Source organism: Dermochelys coriacea, chromosome 8, assembly GCF_009764565.3.
Source record: "Dermochelys coriacea isolate rDerCor1 chromosome 8, rDerCor1.pri.v4, whole genome shotgun sequence".
Lineage (NCBI taxonomy): Eukaryota > Metazoa > Chordata > Testudines > Dermochelyidae > Dermochelys > Dermochelys coriacea.
The window spans coordinates 87592574-87607305 of NC_050075.1; the positions used below are offsets into that span (position 1 = coordinate 87592574).

General features: G+C 41.3%; 1 protein-coding gene across 5 annotated transcripts in view; it reads right to left on the reverse strand.

Annotated features, from left to right (window-relative positions):
* The window catches only part of CTH (cystathionine gamma-lyase), a 50623-nt gene that overhangs the window by 22037 nt on the left and 13854 nt on the right, over positions 1–14732 (reverse strand). For all 5 annotated transcript variants that reach the window (XM_043490861.1, XM_038412087.2, XM_038412090.2 and 2 more), the window contains exons 3-7: positions 14404–14499; positions 5948–6057; positions 5137–5268; positions 2851–2908; positions 1162–1239 (exon numbers count right to left, since the gene is read on the reverse strand). In XM_043490861.1, coding sequence (XP_043346796.1) covers positions 1162–1239; positions 2851–2908; positions 5137–5268; positions 5948–6057; positions 14404–14499 — 474 coding nt within the window. The remainder of the gene's footprint in view (positions 1–1161; positions 1240–2850; positions 2909–5136; positions 5269–5947; positions 6058–14403; positions 14500–14732) is intronic.

Consider the following 14732-nt stretch of genomic DNA (forward strand, 5'->3'; position numbering starts at 1 on the left):
TCAAGGCCTTCCTTCTGATCCAGCAAATGGACAGGGCCCTAATCCTTAGGGAAGGATTGGAAGGATTTGGCCTACTGAGGTGCCATTAGACTGGGTGTCTGTTCTGAGCTGAAGCTGTGATTAACTTGAAACATCAAGAAACCCCTTGGGTGGCGTACTGAAGATCCTGTATTAGGATTGGGATGATCACTGGTAAGCTTAGTAGTATGCGTTTTTATTGTTTTTATGTTTTGTCTGTAGTGCTTTTACCTTAAGAATAAAATACGCTGTGCAGAAAGAGCTGCGTGATAACTTATGACTGATCAGTCTCTGTAGAGAAAGCAAGCAAGAGTGCAAGGGCAGCCTGTCTCTGCTAGGATAACACAGTGAAGGCAGGAAACAGTGCAGCCTGGAAATTTGCCAGTAAGAAGTGTGTGAGACATGGGGGTCTACACAAGAAAGGCAATGGCTAGGGAGCTGGAAGTCTGAGAGTAGTTGCCCTTGTTGGATCACAGGTGCTATTGCCCTGAGCTGTGACACCTGGCAATAAACTGGACACTATCAACTCATTTCATATAGGCCAATAGATGACTCAGGATGAATTTAAACACAAGGTGAAATCCTGGACCCATTGAACTCAATGGAAGTTGTCACTGATTTCAGTGGAGGATCTCACCCCGGTCTTGTATAGAAGCCTTTACTTATCTCCGGAGACATCCAGACCCTCATAATTAAAGGACAATTAACCACTTTCTTTGTTTCCTGTTTTTCTGTTCCGACACTTGAAAATAATAGTATGAAAATCTTTACATGTATAAGCAGTACAAATAGTGAATTAAACAGTGCTTTTCATTAGCATATTTCAAAGCATTTTACAAAGGCGGTCAGTATCATTTATCCCCATTTTACTGCTTGGGAAACCGAGGCACACAGAAGCAACATGACTTCGCCATCAGCCTCCTGGGTAGGCTTGAGGGAGACAGGAATAGAACCCAGATCTCCTGAGTGCCAATCTAGTGATATGGACACTAGGCCACAGTCCATCCCATTTAAACTCTTGGCTCATATTTGTAGCCTAAATACATGGATTTCATATATGTAAATATACCAAATGCTTTCTGCTGTGTACAAGCATATCTGGATCCAATAAGTTTTAAAGAATTTCCTGTGTTGGCTACTTACCATTTTGTAAGAATTTGAGCCTTTCATAGAGACCATCACAATTTACTGAAACCAATCCCATTACAACATCACTGTGCCCTGAAGATAAAAGAAGAGCATTAAATTGTTAACTTGTTTGTATACAGGAAGCTTTCAAAATATAAAGAGTTAGGGGGGTATTTTCTTGGTGCTGCTACTACGCATTTCCTTTTCTGTTTTTGCAGTTCAAGACATCGGATATTTCTCCTTACTGCTTCCGTCATCTGTGCACTGACATTCAGGCCAAGATCCAGATTAACCTCCTCCAAGATCATGGTTAGTGCTATGCTCTGTAGCTGTTGGCAGGGCCTGCTTATACGGTGAAGCAGTTGGTATCTTCCATCTTCTCAGAATACCTGACATTTGTGACATCCCTGCTCTCTACTTGCCAGAAAACAGGTAAAAACACCAGCACCTCCATCTAGCAGTTCATGTGATGCTATGGAGCAGACACAACAGTAGATACTGCTCTTAGCCAGTTTTAGTGATAGTGGCCACTACACGTTAGTGGCTTCTGTTCACTTTAACAAAGCTTGATTTTTTTTCATAAACAGTGTTTATAGAGCGTTGTAACCAGGAGTCCAACTGCATGACCCTATATGTACCTGAATGACAGGCTGTCGGGTCTTATAAGGAAGTACAGAGCTATTTTTCTGACTCATCCTGGAAATCATTATCTCCATTCAGGAATATAAAGAACTCTTTGCTGTACTACTGATTGATCTTTCTAGCTCAGAGAAGCCCTTGAAATTGCCAGAATACACTCTCCGCGGTGAAAATCTCTCACCTCCAGTAATGGCCCCTGGTAGATGAGGTATTGTCTACCAGCTTTGTACCAGCTACTGCAGCCCCGGCCAGCAATCCATCTGAGAATCACTGACTGATGCACTCACTTCAGTGAGCTGCCTGCAGCTGCTGGCTAGGGAGTGACCCAACCAGAGTCGGGGTAGGGGAACACTGTTGGGTGTGTGGGTCAGTGATGCATAGCTGGAGAACCTGCAGAGCAGGAGAGGGTTTGTAAATGTGGGGTGGGGATTTAGAAGGGGATATCCATGATCTAAAAGGGACACACTGGCTGAGGAAGCTGTCAGAGCTAAGAGCTATCAAGGAAGACAGCAGTCAGAGTTCACACCATCTATTGCAAAAGTGTTTTCCACCCACAGTAGCACCCAGTTTATTAAGCTTCCACTGACTATTTATCCCTACACATTTCAGGAGCTAATGCCAGTCACTTGTGGATTCCACTCAGCATTTCTGCACATGGATATACGGTGCTTTTCAATCAGTTGAGGGTCATTACAACCAACGGCTCTCAGTAACACAGACAAGAGAGAAAGGCAGAAAGTCCTGGAGGGAGAAATCCTAGTCATCTTGCTCAGGAAAGAGCTTAGGTTTGAAAGTATAGTCCTGTTTTAGGGCTTTGCTATTTTAATTAAATAAAGGCAAATCAGTTGGATAATATCTGTTGGGTATGCGCTGTGGTCAGGAACTGGGTAGAGAAACCACTCATTTATAGGTTTCCTCATAGCAAGGATTTCTGAGGGCTCTTTAGATAGATATGGAGAACAATGAGCATCAAGCAGCAATAGAAAATGATATTTTATGGCAGTTATTATTGGTTTTAAACAAAACCAAGAGAGCATTTGAGCTATGTAATATTCAGACGCTTACCATTCATGTATTTGGTTGCTGAATACATACAAATATCTGCCCCAAGAGACAAAGGACGCTAAAATAGAATAAAAATAGAAGATCCGATTTAACATTCTTTCACTATTTTCAATCACAAAACTACTCTCACCTCATTCCACAGAAGGCAGAAATTTGGTGATCAAAAACAGAAGACTCAGATAACAGACACATGGGCTGGGAGTTTCAAAAGCAATGTCTATCTCCTATTGACTTCAGTGGGAGAAGAGTTAAGGCAATGCAATGCAGAGCACTTCTTAAAATCCTACCCCCAGTTTTTAAAATTTTATTTCCATTTACAGAATGCACCTATCAGACAGCTTGTAGGCACATACAGAATAGTAACCGCTTCAATGTTCTTACAACCTAATCAGTGTTAACTGCACATACAAAATAACTTCCCCTTCCAATCAAAACCCTGAGCCTCTTCAAAGAAAACCAAGGTAACCAGACCAATTTGTTCATTTTAATTTTTTTTACATTTGTGTCTGGATTTGGCTTTCACCTTAATGACACTGCCTCAGGAAAATTGAAGAGTTTAGAGCAGGAGCAACTGACAAACAAAATTCTTCACATTTGCGCAAGTTTTCAAATTGCTCTTCCAAGGAAGGAGTAATTGGAAATGACAAAACAAACAGCTGCTTTCTCTAACAAATGATCTGATTTTACATCAGTCACTAAATTATAGACTGCAAATTATTACTCTTTAACCCTTATACTGTGTTTGTTCAGTGTGTTAAAAGGCCAGTATAGTTAATAGATTCAGAACAAAAGAAGGGAGAAAATCTTGCCGTCAGACTATGTACGGAAGTTTGTATGGTCTTGCTGTCATCTCTGACTAGTGGAATAGTAATGAAAGCACTAGTGCTTTCGTCTATATGCAACATATTGAAGTAATAATGAATTCATGGGGATAGTTATCCTCTTAGCATACTGTCCCAGTAGCAAAACTTCAAGTGTTTAATATATTACCTTTTAATACTTGTCAGACAATCCTACAGAGTTAATAACTGAAACAGATTTTCTCTTGTGATCAAGTTAACAGACATACTAGCTAAACAAGTTATTGCATACATTGCTCCTTCAACACATTTCCATACCAAGTCTTGCAGAAGCAACTCGGAGCCAAAATTAGAAAAAAAGATCACTAAACTTTTTTCAAACTAGGGCCCCAATTCAAAAGCACACACTTAAACCTTAAGTATTTGCTTATATTCTTTGATGAACTAGTGCCTTTAAGGAAGGAGTATGAGGCATTACCTTGACAATGCTAAATCTTACAGCTTTGTATTTGTGCAGATCTACTTTAATCACATACAAATCCTTTATTTTGTAGCGCCTCCTAAATTTATGAAGAAAGTAAAAAGCAAACCAACATGACAATTCCGGTTCCCCAAATGCAATAAATTAATCTAATTTTCATTAAATCAGATAAGTGCATGTGTGTGGCTTGGCATGAACTGGAAACTATACTTTGTCTGAATCTTATTCACTATACCTCAGGATTTTTTAACTTGAAAAATTATTTCCTGCTGCATGTGTTTTTACTCCACACATGAAAAAAAATAGGGGCGCTTTCTGTGGCCAAAATAATAAGCACCAAATTACCACAAATAATAACTAAAGACAGTGTAGCTGAGAGGCTAAAGGGTTTTTCTATATTTCCAAGATATTGTATTCAAATACATTGAGCTTATAGTGTTAAAATATTTTGTTCACTTGTTCTCCAAATCAAATGAGAGTACAGATTTACATTTTTTAAAAGAAAACAATGAAAAACACAATGTAAGGCCGAGAAAGGTGTCCTAGATTAAAAACAAACAAGACAGGAGAAGAATTCAGTCTTATAAAGAGAAGTTAACTATAAAAGCAACCAAATCAGAAAATCCATTTAAAGGTCATGTTAAGTCACAGTTAAAGAAGGTAGAAAATTAGCTTCACCACGGTGCGAGTGCCTCAGATAACTGTTTTGATTTAGTGCAATCATTAACTAATTTGTCTCTGTTTTAATAGATCTCACATCTTTATATGGCTAGCTGGTTCTTTTTCCAATTCATTCTTTAAATAATGTAAAATGCTTTGGATCAGATCTGTATTAGTTAAAGAGCCAATTGTGCATCCACTTTTCAGTGTGAAAGCTTTAAAATAAACCGGAGGCAAGAGCACTTCTTCACTGGTCATCCCTTCCGCCATTAGAAGTCATTAAAAAAGATAAATAAATCACTGTGTACCAACATTCCCATTATTTCAGACACCCAGGCAGCTTACCTGGAAATATGCTGACATAAAGGTGTTGTCTACTACTAAAATAATGTCTTTATGTTTATGGATGACATCTGCACAGCCTTGAATATCAATGATCTTCAGGGTGGGATTTGTGGGAGTTTCAAGCCAAACAAGCTGTAATTTTTCAACAAACAGAAATCATTAGTTTTAGATACATTGTGTATTTTACAGGTATCATCACCTATAACTTTTTTTAAAAGGACACTTTTTCCTTTTTTTCTTTTGCATATATTCTGAAGACAGCACCAGACTGACAGCCTCACATTCTTACATCTGGGCCTGATGCTATGGATTTCACTCACACACGCACGCTCCTTTCTTAGAATTCCTTTAGCAACAGCTTTACCAATATAATAGAAAAGCTCTTAAAAATCATTAGCTGTATTTAATATTAGTTAGCCAAATGCCATGTTCCCATCCAGCCGTGAAAAGTGTCATTACTAAAAAAAAAAAAGAACCCCATGAAAAAGCAGCCTTTAACCATTAACAGAGTCAGCAGCAAAACCTTCCCTCCTCAACCCAGAAGCCCCTTTACAAAATTCACCTCTGAACAAACATTTATTACTAGCCCAGTAAAAAATATCCCTCTCTGTATGGCCCCTGAAGTGTTCTGAAACTGCCATCCAAATGCAGAGTGTTCCCAAGAAGAGACTTCAGAACTTTTAAGATCTGTGTTTATGCTTTCTGCCATAAATAAAAACCTGTCCTAAGAACTGCTACATAGTTTGTAAAAGGAACAAAACAAAATCGTTCAAGACACTGCAAATGGAATTCAGGAGTATTCTTCCATTACCTTTGTATCTGGTGTGATTGCAGCCTCCAGGCATTCCAATTTGCTACAGTCAACAAAAGTAATCTTTAAACCCATTTTGGAGGCTACTTTCTTGAAATATCTGTTTGTACCTAAGACAGGAGGAACACTGTATTATGAAAGATATGCTTTTGCTTTACACTTATTTTATAAGAGGGGAGAAATTTTCCATGAACACTAGAGCACTGATTTTCATTTTATGGGTAAGAAAGGCTTGGGAGGGTGGGAGGAAGACAAAGGCAGGATGCTTTATGCAAAAATTAGACTAGTAATTTTGTATTTTTAAAGTATGTTTTAGTGACTGGATTGGCTATTCCTTTCCTGTATGCAATTCAAGCTGCCGCCATTTCCCCCTTTTCTCTGGACTTGCCATCAGATGATTTTTGCCAAAGCTGCATAAAAACTTGTAGAAAAAATAGTTAACAACAATAATTCCAATGCCAACCAAGTAACTATGTACAGAAGACCTTGATTATATGGTAACTTATCCAAAGCATGTGTTGACCCTTGACTGACAAGCCATCTAGGGTGGGCAGAATTGTGGGAGACTGTGCTAGCAGAAAGGAAATTATTGGGTAAGAAATTTTCTGTTCTGCAGCCCACTGTCTCCCACAATTCTGCTATGCATGCAAAGCAGTGACCACGACCAGAGAGGGATAACGGAACACACACAGGAAACAAAAAGACCTCTCCCTTTTACAAGATTGCTCAAACAACATGTTTATTACTGGACTACCACCTTTAAGACCTTCCTGCCAAAGAAGCCCTCCGCAGAAGACAAAGTCCACTCTATAGCATCTGATAAAGGTTTTAGTCAAGCTTTGCAGATCTCTGTGATGAAAAACACATGCTCTTTTGGCCCATGAGGTCACCATAAATGTTGTGGAGAGCTCCTTGATGCCTTGTGGTATAGGAACATTATGTACTGTTGAGGTATACAATGCAGCCAATCTGATCCATCTAGCAAGGGAGAGCCTGGAGACTCCGAGTCCTAGAGTTTGGCTGGAAGGAGACAAACAGGATGCCTGACTCCTCATGGACTCCATATGCTTGATGTAAATCTTTTGTGCTCTTCTAACATCCGAAGTGTGCCACAGCTTCACAGTGGGGTGCTGTGGCTTTGGACAGAATGAAGGGAGGGCAATCTCCCATGAGGCATGGAAAGTTCACCTTTGGCAAGAAAATATCTAGAGTTTTTAGCACCATCTTGTCATCATTTCTGCATAGATAAAGCTGCTAGTTCTGAAACTCATAGGACAAATGTGATGGCCACCAGAAAACAGGTTTTGATGGAAAGATAGTATGACAACACGGAAGTCAGGGATTCAACAAGGATGAGTGGTTAGGGCTTTCAACACCAGTGGTGGATCCCATTTAGGGAAGGTCAGTCTGACCACCAGTCTGACTACTCTGAGAAGCCTGAAGGTTCTCAGCCCGAGAACCTGAAGATTCTGTGAACAGTACACTACAGAGGGCTGATACCTGAAATTCCTTATCCACTCCTTAAAAGGAAGTCTCGAATAACTGCAATCCCCTGATCTTTTGGGTTTGCTCAGTGCTCAACATCAAAGGCTGAATTTAGTCCAAATTAGGCTTTTTAGAATGCAAGCTCTCCTAGAGGAGAGCCAAGTTTCCTATCTCTTCTGAAGATAGCTGTGCTCAGCCTAACACTTCCCTTTCAATAGCCAGGCTGCTAGATGAAGACAGTCTGGGTCCAGATGAAGGAATGGTCCTTCATAAAGGATATCGGGCCTCACTGGTAGGTGCAATGGTGGTTCTAGCTGTAGTTCTATCAGGTCAGAGAACCAGCCTAGTGGAGTTAACACTATCACTTTTTCTTCTTCTTGCCATATCTTATGGATCACTTTCCTTAGGAGAGGAAAGGGTGGAAAGTGTATAGCAGGTCTTAAAGCCATCTGTGTGACAAAGCACCTATCCCCATAGCCTTGGGATCTGCTTCCCTGGTGAAGTATTTCAGCCACTTTGCATTCTTGTGATTGGCAAACCAGTCAGCTGGAGGGAGACTGAACTCCTGCGAGAGGAGGTTGAAAATTTTCTGGCTTATGCAACATTTTGAGTTGCTAACAATAGGCCCGCTGAGCGAGTCTACCTTTTGGTTCAGTTCCCTCTTATGTGATTTGCCTTTAAGAAAGGAGAGTTGCTTCTGCCCACTCCATTTTCTCTATCACTTCCACTTGTAAAGCATTGCATCTGGTTCCTCCTTGGTTCTTTATGTATGCATTCATGGTCATATTGTTGGACTGGACCAGGATGTGATTTCCTTCTGAGATTCCAGATCTATCTAGAAGAGTTAATTTGACTGCCCTGAGTTCCAAGAGACTGATGCTGTGGTTTTTTTCCCCCCTAGAGCTCCATATGTCCTTTACTGTTCTGGGTCCTAGGTGTGATCCCCATTCCGCTAAGCAGGCATTGGTGGTGAGGATCTGAGGGTTTGAAAAGCACACAGAATGACTCCAGCTGACATTTTCCCAGACTATCCTCCACTACAAGACGTCAAGGACATGTACCTCAAGTTGAATGCACTCTGAGGAGTGGTTCCATCCTTTCAGAAGAAAAGCCTGAAGACACTAGATGTGTGATCTCACCCACTGGAGTTATCCCTATGCATGCGACCAGGAGGCCCAGTGGCTGAAGGCACTGAGCAATAGTTGGGCTCCTGTACTTGACCAGTGTGGATATCAGATTCCGATGAGATACCAAATGGAAGTGTTTGATACTGGTCATAACCTGTGCCATAAGCAAATCTCAGAAGCCTGGAATGGGCACACTAGAATGCGGAGGTATGCGTCTGCCAAATCCACTGAGGTTTGGAAGTTCCCTTGAGACAGAGGTCATTATCAAAGCTAGGCTCTCCATCTGAAACTTTGTTTTCTTCATCATTTGTTGAGCCTTTTGAAGTCAAGGATGGCTCCGATTCTTCCTGTGCCCTTCTGAACAGGGACGAAAACAGAGTAAAACCCCGAAAAGCATTCGTTTGGGGAAATTCTATCACTCCCATGTCCATAGGTAGATGATCTCATTCTGGAACTTGCGCTTGGCAGGATCCAAGGTGACTGGAAACTAGAGGAAGACGTGTGGTGGAGCCCTTATCTCAAGAGAGTAACTGGCATATTCTCTCTCAAATCCACTTGTTCATGACTGAACTAAACCATTTGTCTTGAAAATAGTACATCCAGTCTCCAAAGCTCAGGTCTGGACCAAGGTACATTTGCTCATTGTGATACCGAAGATGGAGGTTTTCCCCTCACTCCTCAGTTCCAAGGTTTTTCCTTACATATCTGTTGTCTTTTCTCTGGAACCTCCATAAAGAAAATGGATGAAAGGAGTGTCTCTGTCTGCATGTGAGTTTGTAGTCCCTTCTTAAAAGCATTAAGTGGAGAAGGGATTGACTGGTTTCACCTGCATTTTCAGTCCCTATCTTATCCAACTTTTCTCCAATCAAAGAGATCCTGTGAATTTAGAGAAGCAAAGGGCTTGTTTGAAGAAAGTAATTACTTTATAGGGATAAAGCCATGCCTCCTGGCCACAGAGCTAGATGCCACGGCCATGGCACAAAACTGCATAGCATCAATTGACACAAATGCTGTTGCTATGGAGATTTTCATAAGTATAGAATTAAAGTTGGTTTGGTTTCTGCCCTTAAGAGCTTTACATTATTCTAGCCATGACACTGTGGCTCGAGCAAAGCAAGTGGCTGCCAGAGATGCTCCGAGGGTGTCTGAGGAAGCATTGGAGTCCCTTCTGAGGGTGGCTTCCACCTTCCTATCCATTGGATCTTTGGGAAAGAAGTCTTCTTTGGATGGAATAACCATATCCCTTGCTAGAGATGTTACTGCAGCATTGACTTTAGGCATGTCAGTAATGGCATTTTTTGACTCCTGGAGCTTGTAGAATCTGAGTGCGTACTTGTTTAAGTGATTACACTTTTCAGGAGCTTCCCACTCCTTCCTCATTATTTCCTCAAGGACAAGTACAGAAGAATAGAGAGGATTTAGCAGGCAGTATTTGCTCTGAAGCTTTGTCCTCATAGGCCTGCTTAGGTTGGATCTGTGTAGTGGAGACAACTTTTTCCACATGGCTTCAAAACTTCTCGGGAGGGCAGGGGGGACGACAAAAAAAACAAAAACAAAACAAAAAAATACCCACACCTTTGTTGCATTTTATCAGTCTCTTGCTCAGAAACAAAGTCTGATAGCTCTCTTTCCTTGGTAGAGAAGGAGGACAAAATACTTTTGGGGCTCTCTTATCCTTTTTGTTCTTTACTTTTTCAAGAGATGGGAGGGAGAAGAGCAGTGGGGCATGTGCTTTTCAGGCTTGACCAGCCAGCTATGCCCTGGGCAGAGTCTTTTGCGGCTAGCCTTGCATAGGTCCTTGACAGTGCTGGAAACTTCTCCCTTGGGCTCCCTTCTCCCACCGGCTCCCACTCCCCCATGTTGGGGGATGGGGACTTATTGCCAGAGTTTTCTAACTCAAGCTGAGAGGAAGGGGGCTGAATGGTGAGCCCAGATTCTTTCCCCAGAGTATTCTGGACCCATTTCAGGACTGAGGTGGGGGGTGGGGTGGGGTGGGGTGGGCAATGGTAGCCCTGCTACAGACTTATCCTCATGATTTTGAATTGCCCCAGGATTTACCCCCCAGGCTGGCTGAATGAAGTCCTCCTAGTCCTTAGAGCCTCTCCCAGTTCTGCTCTAGGTCGCCTCATAAAACTTTTCTGTGGTACAGTCACGGCTTCCTGGGGAGATCAAGTCCCAACATGTCTGGCTGGCTAAATGCTCCGTGCCCTCAGCTGGCTGACCCTTGCACCGGTAGATTAGGCAGCACATAATTCACCCTCCATGGAGCCCGCTAAAGTTGCTTCCCAGATGGAGCAACATCTGGGCTTAGCTCTGTATTTGCGTGGCTGCTCTGCCATCCCTGAAAGGGGGCAGAAGAGCTCAGCGGGGAGGCACTGAAGCTGAGACTCTGTGCAGCTTTGCTGTTGTACTGCTGAATACCTGGTCCAAGAGGAGAAGAAAAACAAAGAAGGCTGTTCACTGCTACCTGAAAATGAAAAAAATAAAAAGGCAAAGGAAAGATCAGGAGAAAAGAGAACCACAACTGAATGCTACCAGGGAAGCAGAAAATTTGGTGGCAGCCAGAGAAAGGGGTTGGGGGGGCAGGAGGAAATGCTGCAGCTTTGAACTGCCTCTGGAACTGCACACAGGAGGTGACTAGCTCATACATAGCAGAATTATGGGAGAGGCTGGGCTGCCGAGTGTTGTATTTTCAAACAGTGCTGTAGATGTAATGGGAGACCATTAGGGCTATTGTTTCATATAAATTTCTTAAATACTTTTTATTTTGTAATATTCCATTGGTTTCTCCTAAAGGAAGATGAAAGTCAGGATTGAAAGTAAATCTTTTTATTGGTCCCAACGTGAACACCCACAGTGGTTTCCAACTTGAGACCTGAAAAGAAGAGGGGGGGGAAAAAAAAATAGAAGGCTAGAATACCACTCTCCCCCCACATACACAGAACACACTCCCTGTCACACTCCACCCCACTCCCATTTGAAAAGCATGTTGCAGCCACTTGCATGCTGGGATAGCTTCCACAATGCACTGCTCTCTGTGGCCGTTGCAAGAGCAGCTAATGTGGCCACGCCAGTGTGGACAGATTGCAGCACTTTCCCTACTATGCTCTATGAAGGCTGGTTTAACTCAAAGCGCTTTACATGCCCTGAGTTTGCTGTTTCCTCCCTTCTCTCAAGCCCCTGGCAGTTCTCCTCTCCACATCATCTTTCCATATCCCCATCTGTCCTAATCTCCTCACAGTCGTGTTTCTACCATGCAGCCTCAGAGTGGCCACCCATTTCAGACTCTATTTAGTAGGCTTAACTAAGAATTTAGGAGGGAAAGGAAGAAGCAGGAAAAGAGATTACAATTATTTTGTTTGTCTATTCCATTAGTCGTTGGTGACAAAAGCAAGGAGACGGATATTCCCCTAAGCTTCTTCCTTTGGTATGTTTCAGTTAAGCTCTTCTATAATTCTTTCACAGGAAACGTTGAGAGAGAACAGAAAACAAAAGTAATTATGTGATCCTTACAACATGCATCTGAAAACACCAAGCCATGATAATCTACTGTCTGAATTAAAAATAAATGCATGGATAACTGTATGGATCTCATTCCCTTGAAGCACTCTAACTTATTTAGCCACCAACAGCATGAAAGAGGCACAGTCAGTTTGAAATCTAGTTTTTTTGTTTTGTTTTTCTTTAAATCACTTAAAAGGACATTACAGATACTGCACCTGGTCCTGAATCCCCAGTGGGGATAATTTTTGATTATATTTATGTGATCATTTATCTGTTTTTCAAAAAACATTTTTCTCTTCTCACGGCTGTGCAAAAAGGCCCATACAGAGTGCAGTCCAATGCACAGAGAAATAAACTGAAAACAGAGAAATTACTTTTCTGATCTTTCTTGAGGTAATCTTAGGCATCCCTTGTAATAACAGTGGGGTTAAAAAAAAAAAATCTGACAAATGCCATTTTTACATTGATGCCTCTCTTTAAGAAAGCTTCATCAGTACAAAAAGGTTTATGGTCTGATATTCAAAGGTGCTGCATGCAAACAATTCCCAGTGCATTGCAGCTCAGCACCTCCCAAAAAAAGGCCTAGATTTTCTTCCAGAGTGACCCCACCAAATTTTTATTCTAGTCTACTATTATACCTTAATTAGGGTTCATTTGCCAGTGTATGAGCTCATTAACTCGGAGGTTTAGCCACAAAGCCTACAGCGATGACCAAGTGCTGTTGGCATATCCTGTGTAATTTTTTATTTAATTTTTTTTAAAAAGACTGGAAATAACCAATTTAAAGAGAGATGTCAATCTCACCAAGGCAATTTTGATGTCCATGTAGAGAATGGGTTTTCTGAGTCAATGTGGGATCACATAAGCATCTGACATTTAACTCTTTGATTCCTTTTGGCTCCATACACATAAATAGACTCTCTTTAGATCTTATTTCTGGGTTGGGAACGTGAGGCTCATACCCTTGTCATGCTATCGTTAATCTTTTTCAGGTGGAGATCAAGGCTCACTTTTGTTCTCATCAGGGTAGAAGACTTTTTTCCATTTATTCTGTCTGGGAAAGTAATGGACCAAGTTGGATTGCATCCTTCTGTGGAGAAATACTCTACAGCCAGCAGCCTACTTTACTGATGGCCAGTTAGGACATTATGATGATTTATCATCTTCTGACACAATGTTTCCTTAGTAACCCCCCTTTTTTAAGCTAATCCCACAGGTCATCCTGGTATATGGATGACCTGTGAGTGATGAAGCATGAGGGGAGGTGGTTTTTAACAGCAGCCAATAGAGGCTAGATGGCAGAGGTCAGTATTCCCAGTCTTCAGTGGTCACTGTTGAAAGGCTGGAGCCTGAAAGATTGTAGTGTGGAGCATTTAAGTCTCGGGCAATGCTGGTTTTGGTAGTGGAGAAGTAAATGCCACCATTTTCTCTGTAAATTTAAGACAGCAATAGTTTCATGTACTGGCCAGCCAGGTAAATCTAAGTGGCTTGGAAAATAACTCAACATTTGTTTTTACTACGAGAAACTGCTTTGTGGATAATGGAGAGCAAGGTGCTGAATTCCTTCAAACATACTGTCCAGCTCTTGCTCAAGAAAATATCTTTTGACAAATATTGCCAGTGGTTGGCCTTTCCCTAACCTTTCCTTTGCTGAAGAGGTAGCTAATCAACTCTGGTGGCATCTGGACTCCTCTGCCTTTTTTCAATTTGGTTCAAGACCTGGATATGATATGGAGGTTATATTAGCTAGATTGTTCAATCACTACAAGGAGTGAATCAACCAAAGGTCAGCTGTTGACCATGCTGATTATTCTAGCTCTCTCTGCAGACCATGAAACAGGAATCTTGAGGTAGTATTTACTTTTTCAAAGACTTTGGCAGAAGTGGACAAGGTCACACTTCCATTAATACACTCTTTCCTCTGAAATTTCCCAGAGTGATGCTGGTGAGTAGAACAGGTAATCTAGAGGAAATGACAGAGATGATGCTTTTTGTTTTGTTTTTTGGAACATTGGCAATCTGGGGCCATTTTGGATCTTTAGCAGCTACTGGATTCCTAAGTAGAATCAACATTTATCTGTGCACAGCTAGGAGGTTGAGACTTTTCCTCTCAGAAGCAGACATCATCAGTTAGCCATACCTTTTGAGTTCTCCATCTTAAACGAGTGCAACCGTTTTACAAACATTCACATCTCCACTTTTGGCCAATGAAGGCATGAAGGAATGGTCTATTATTACAGAAGACTTCAGTGCATGAAGTATTCTTTCCAATTATTTAATATATTTAAGAGATGTACAGCTAACATAGTTAAGACCTAACATATATTGGTGCTTACTTACCTCCATAAACATCATCCATACAGATAACAGTGTCTCCCACCTTTAACAAATGTGCAATATTCATAGTAGCCGCTAAGCCTGAAGCATAAGCTAAACCTAGAACAGAAAAAAGAATCACTGTGGCAGAGAACAAAGACACATTTATATTTTATAGAGAGATGTCTTTATATCATGTTATGAACATAAAGTTTCTGTCATCCCCATTTTCCTGTTTAGTGTCAATGTTTTATAAAGGGCCAGGTTCTGCCACTCTTACTTAAACTGAATGTATGTTATTGCATGAGTAAGTCCACTGAACTGCAGAGTGGAGTTGATATTTATGTACTAAC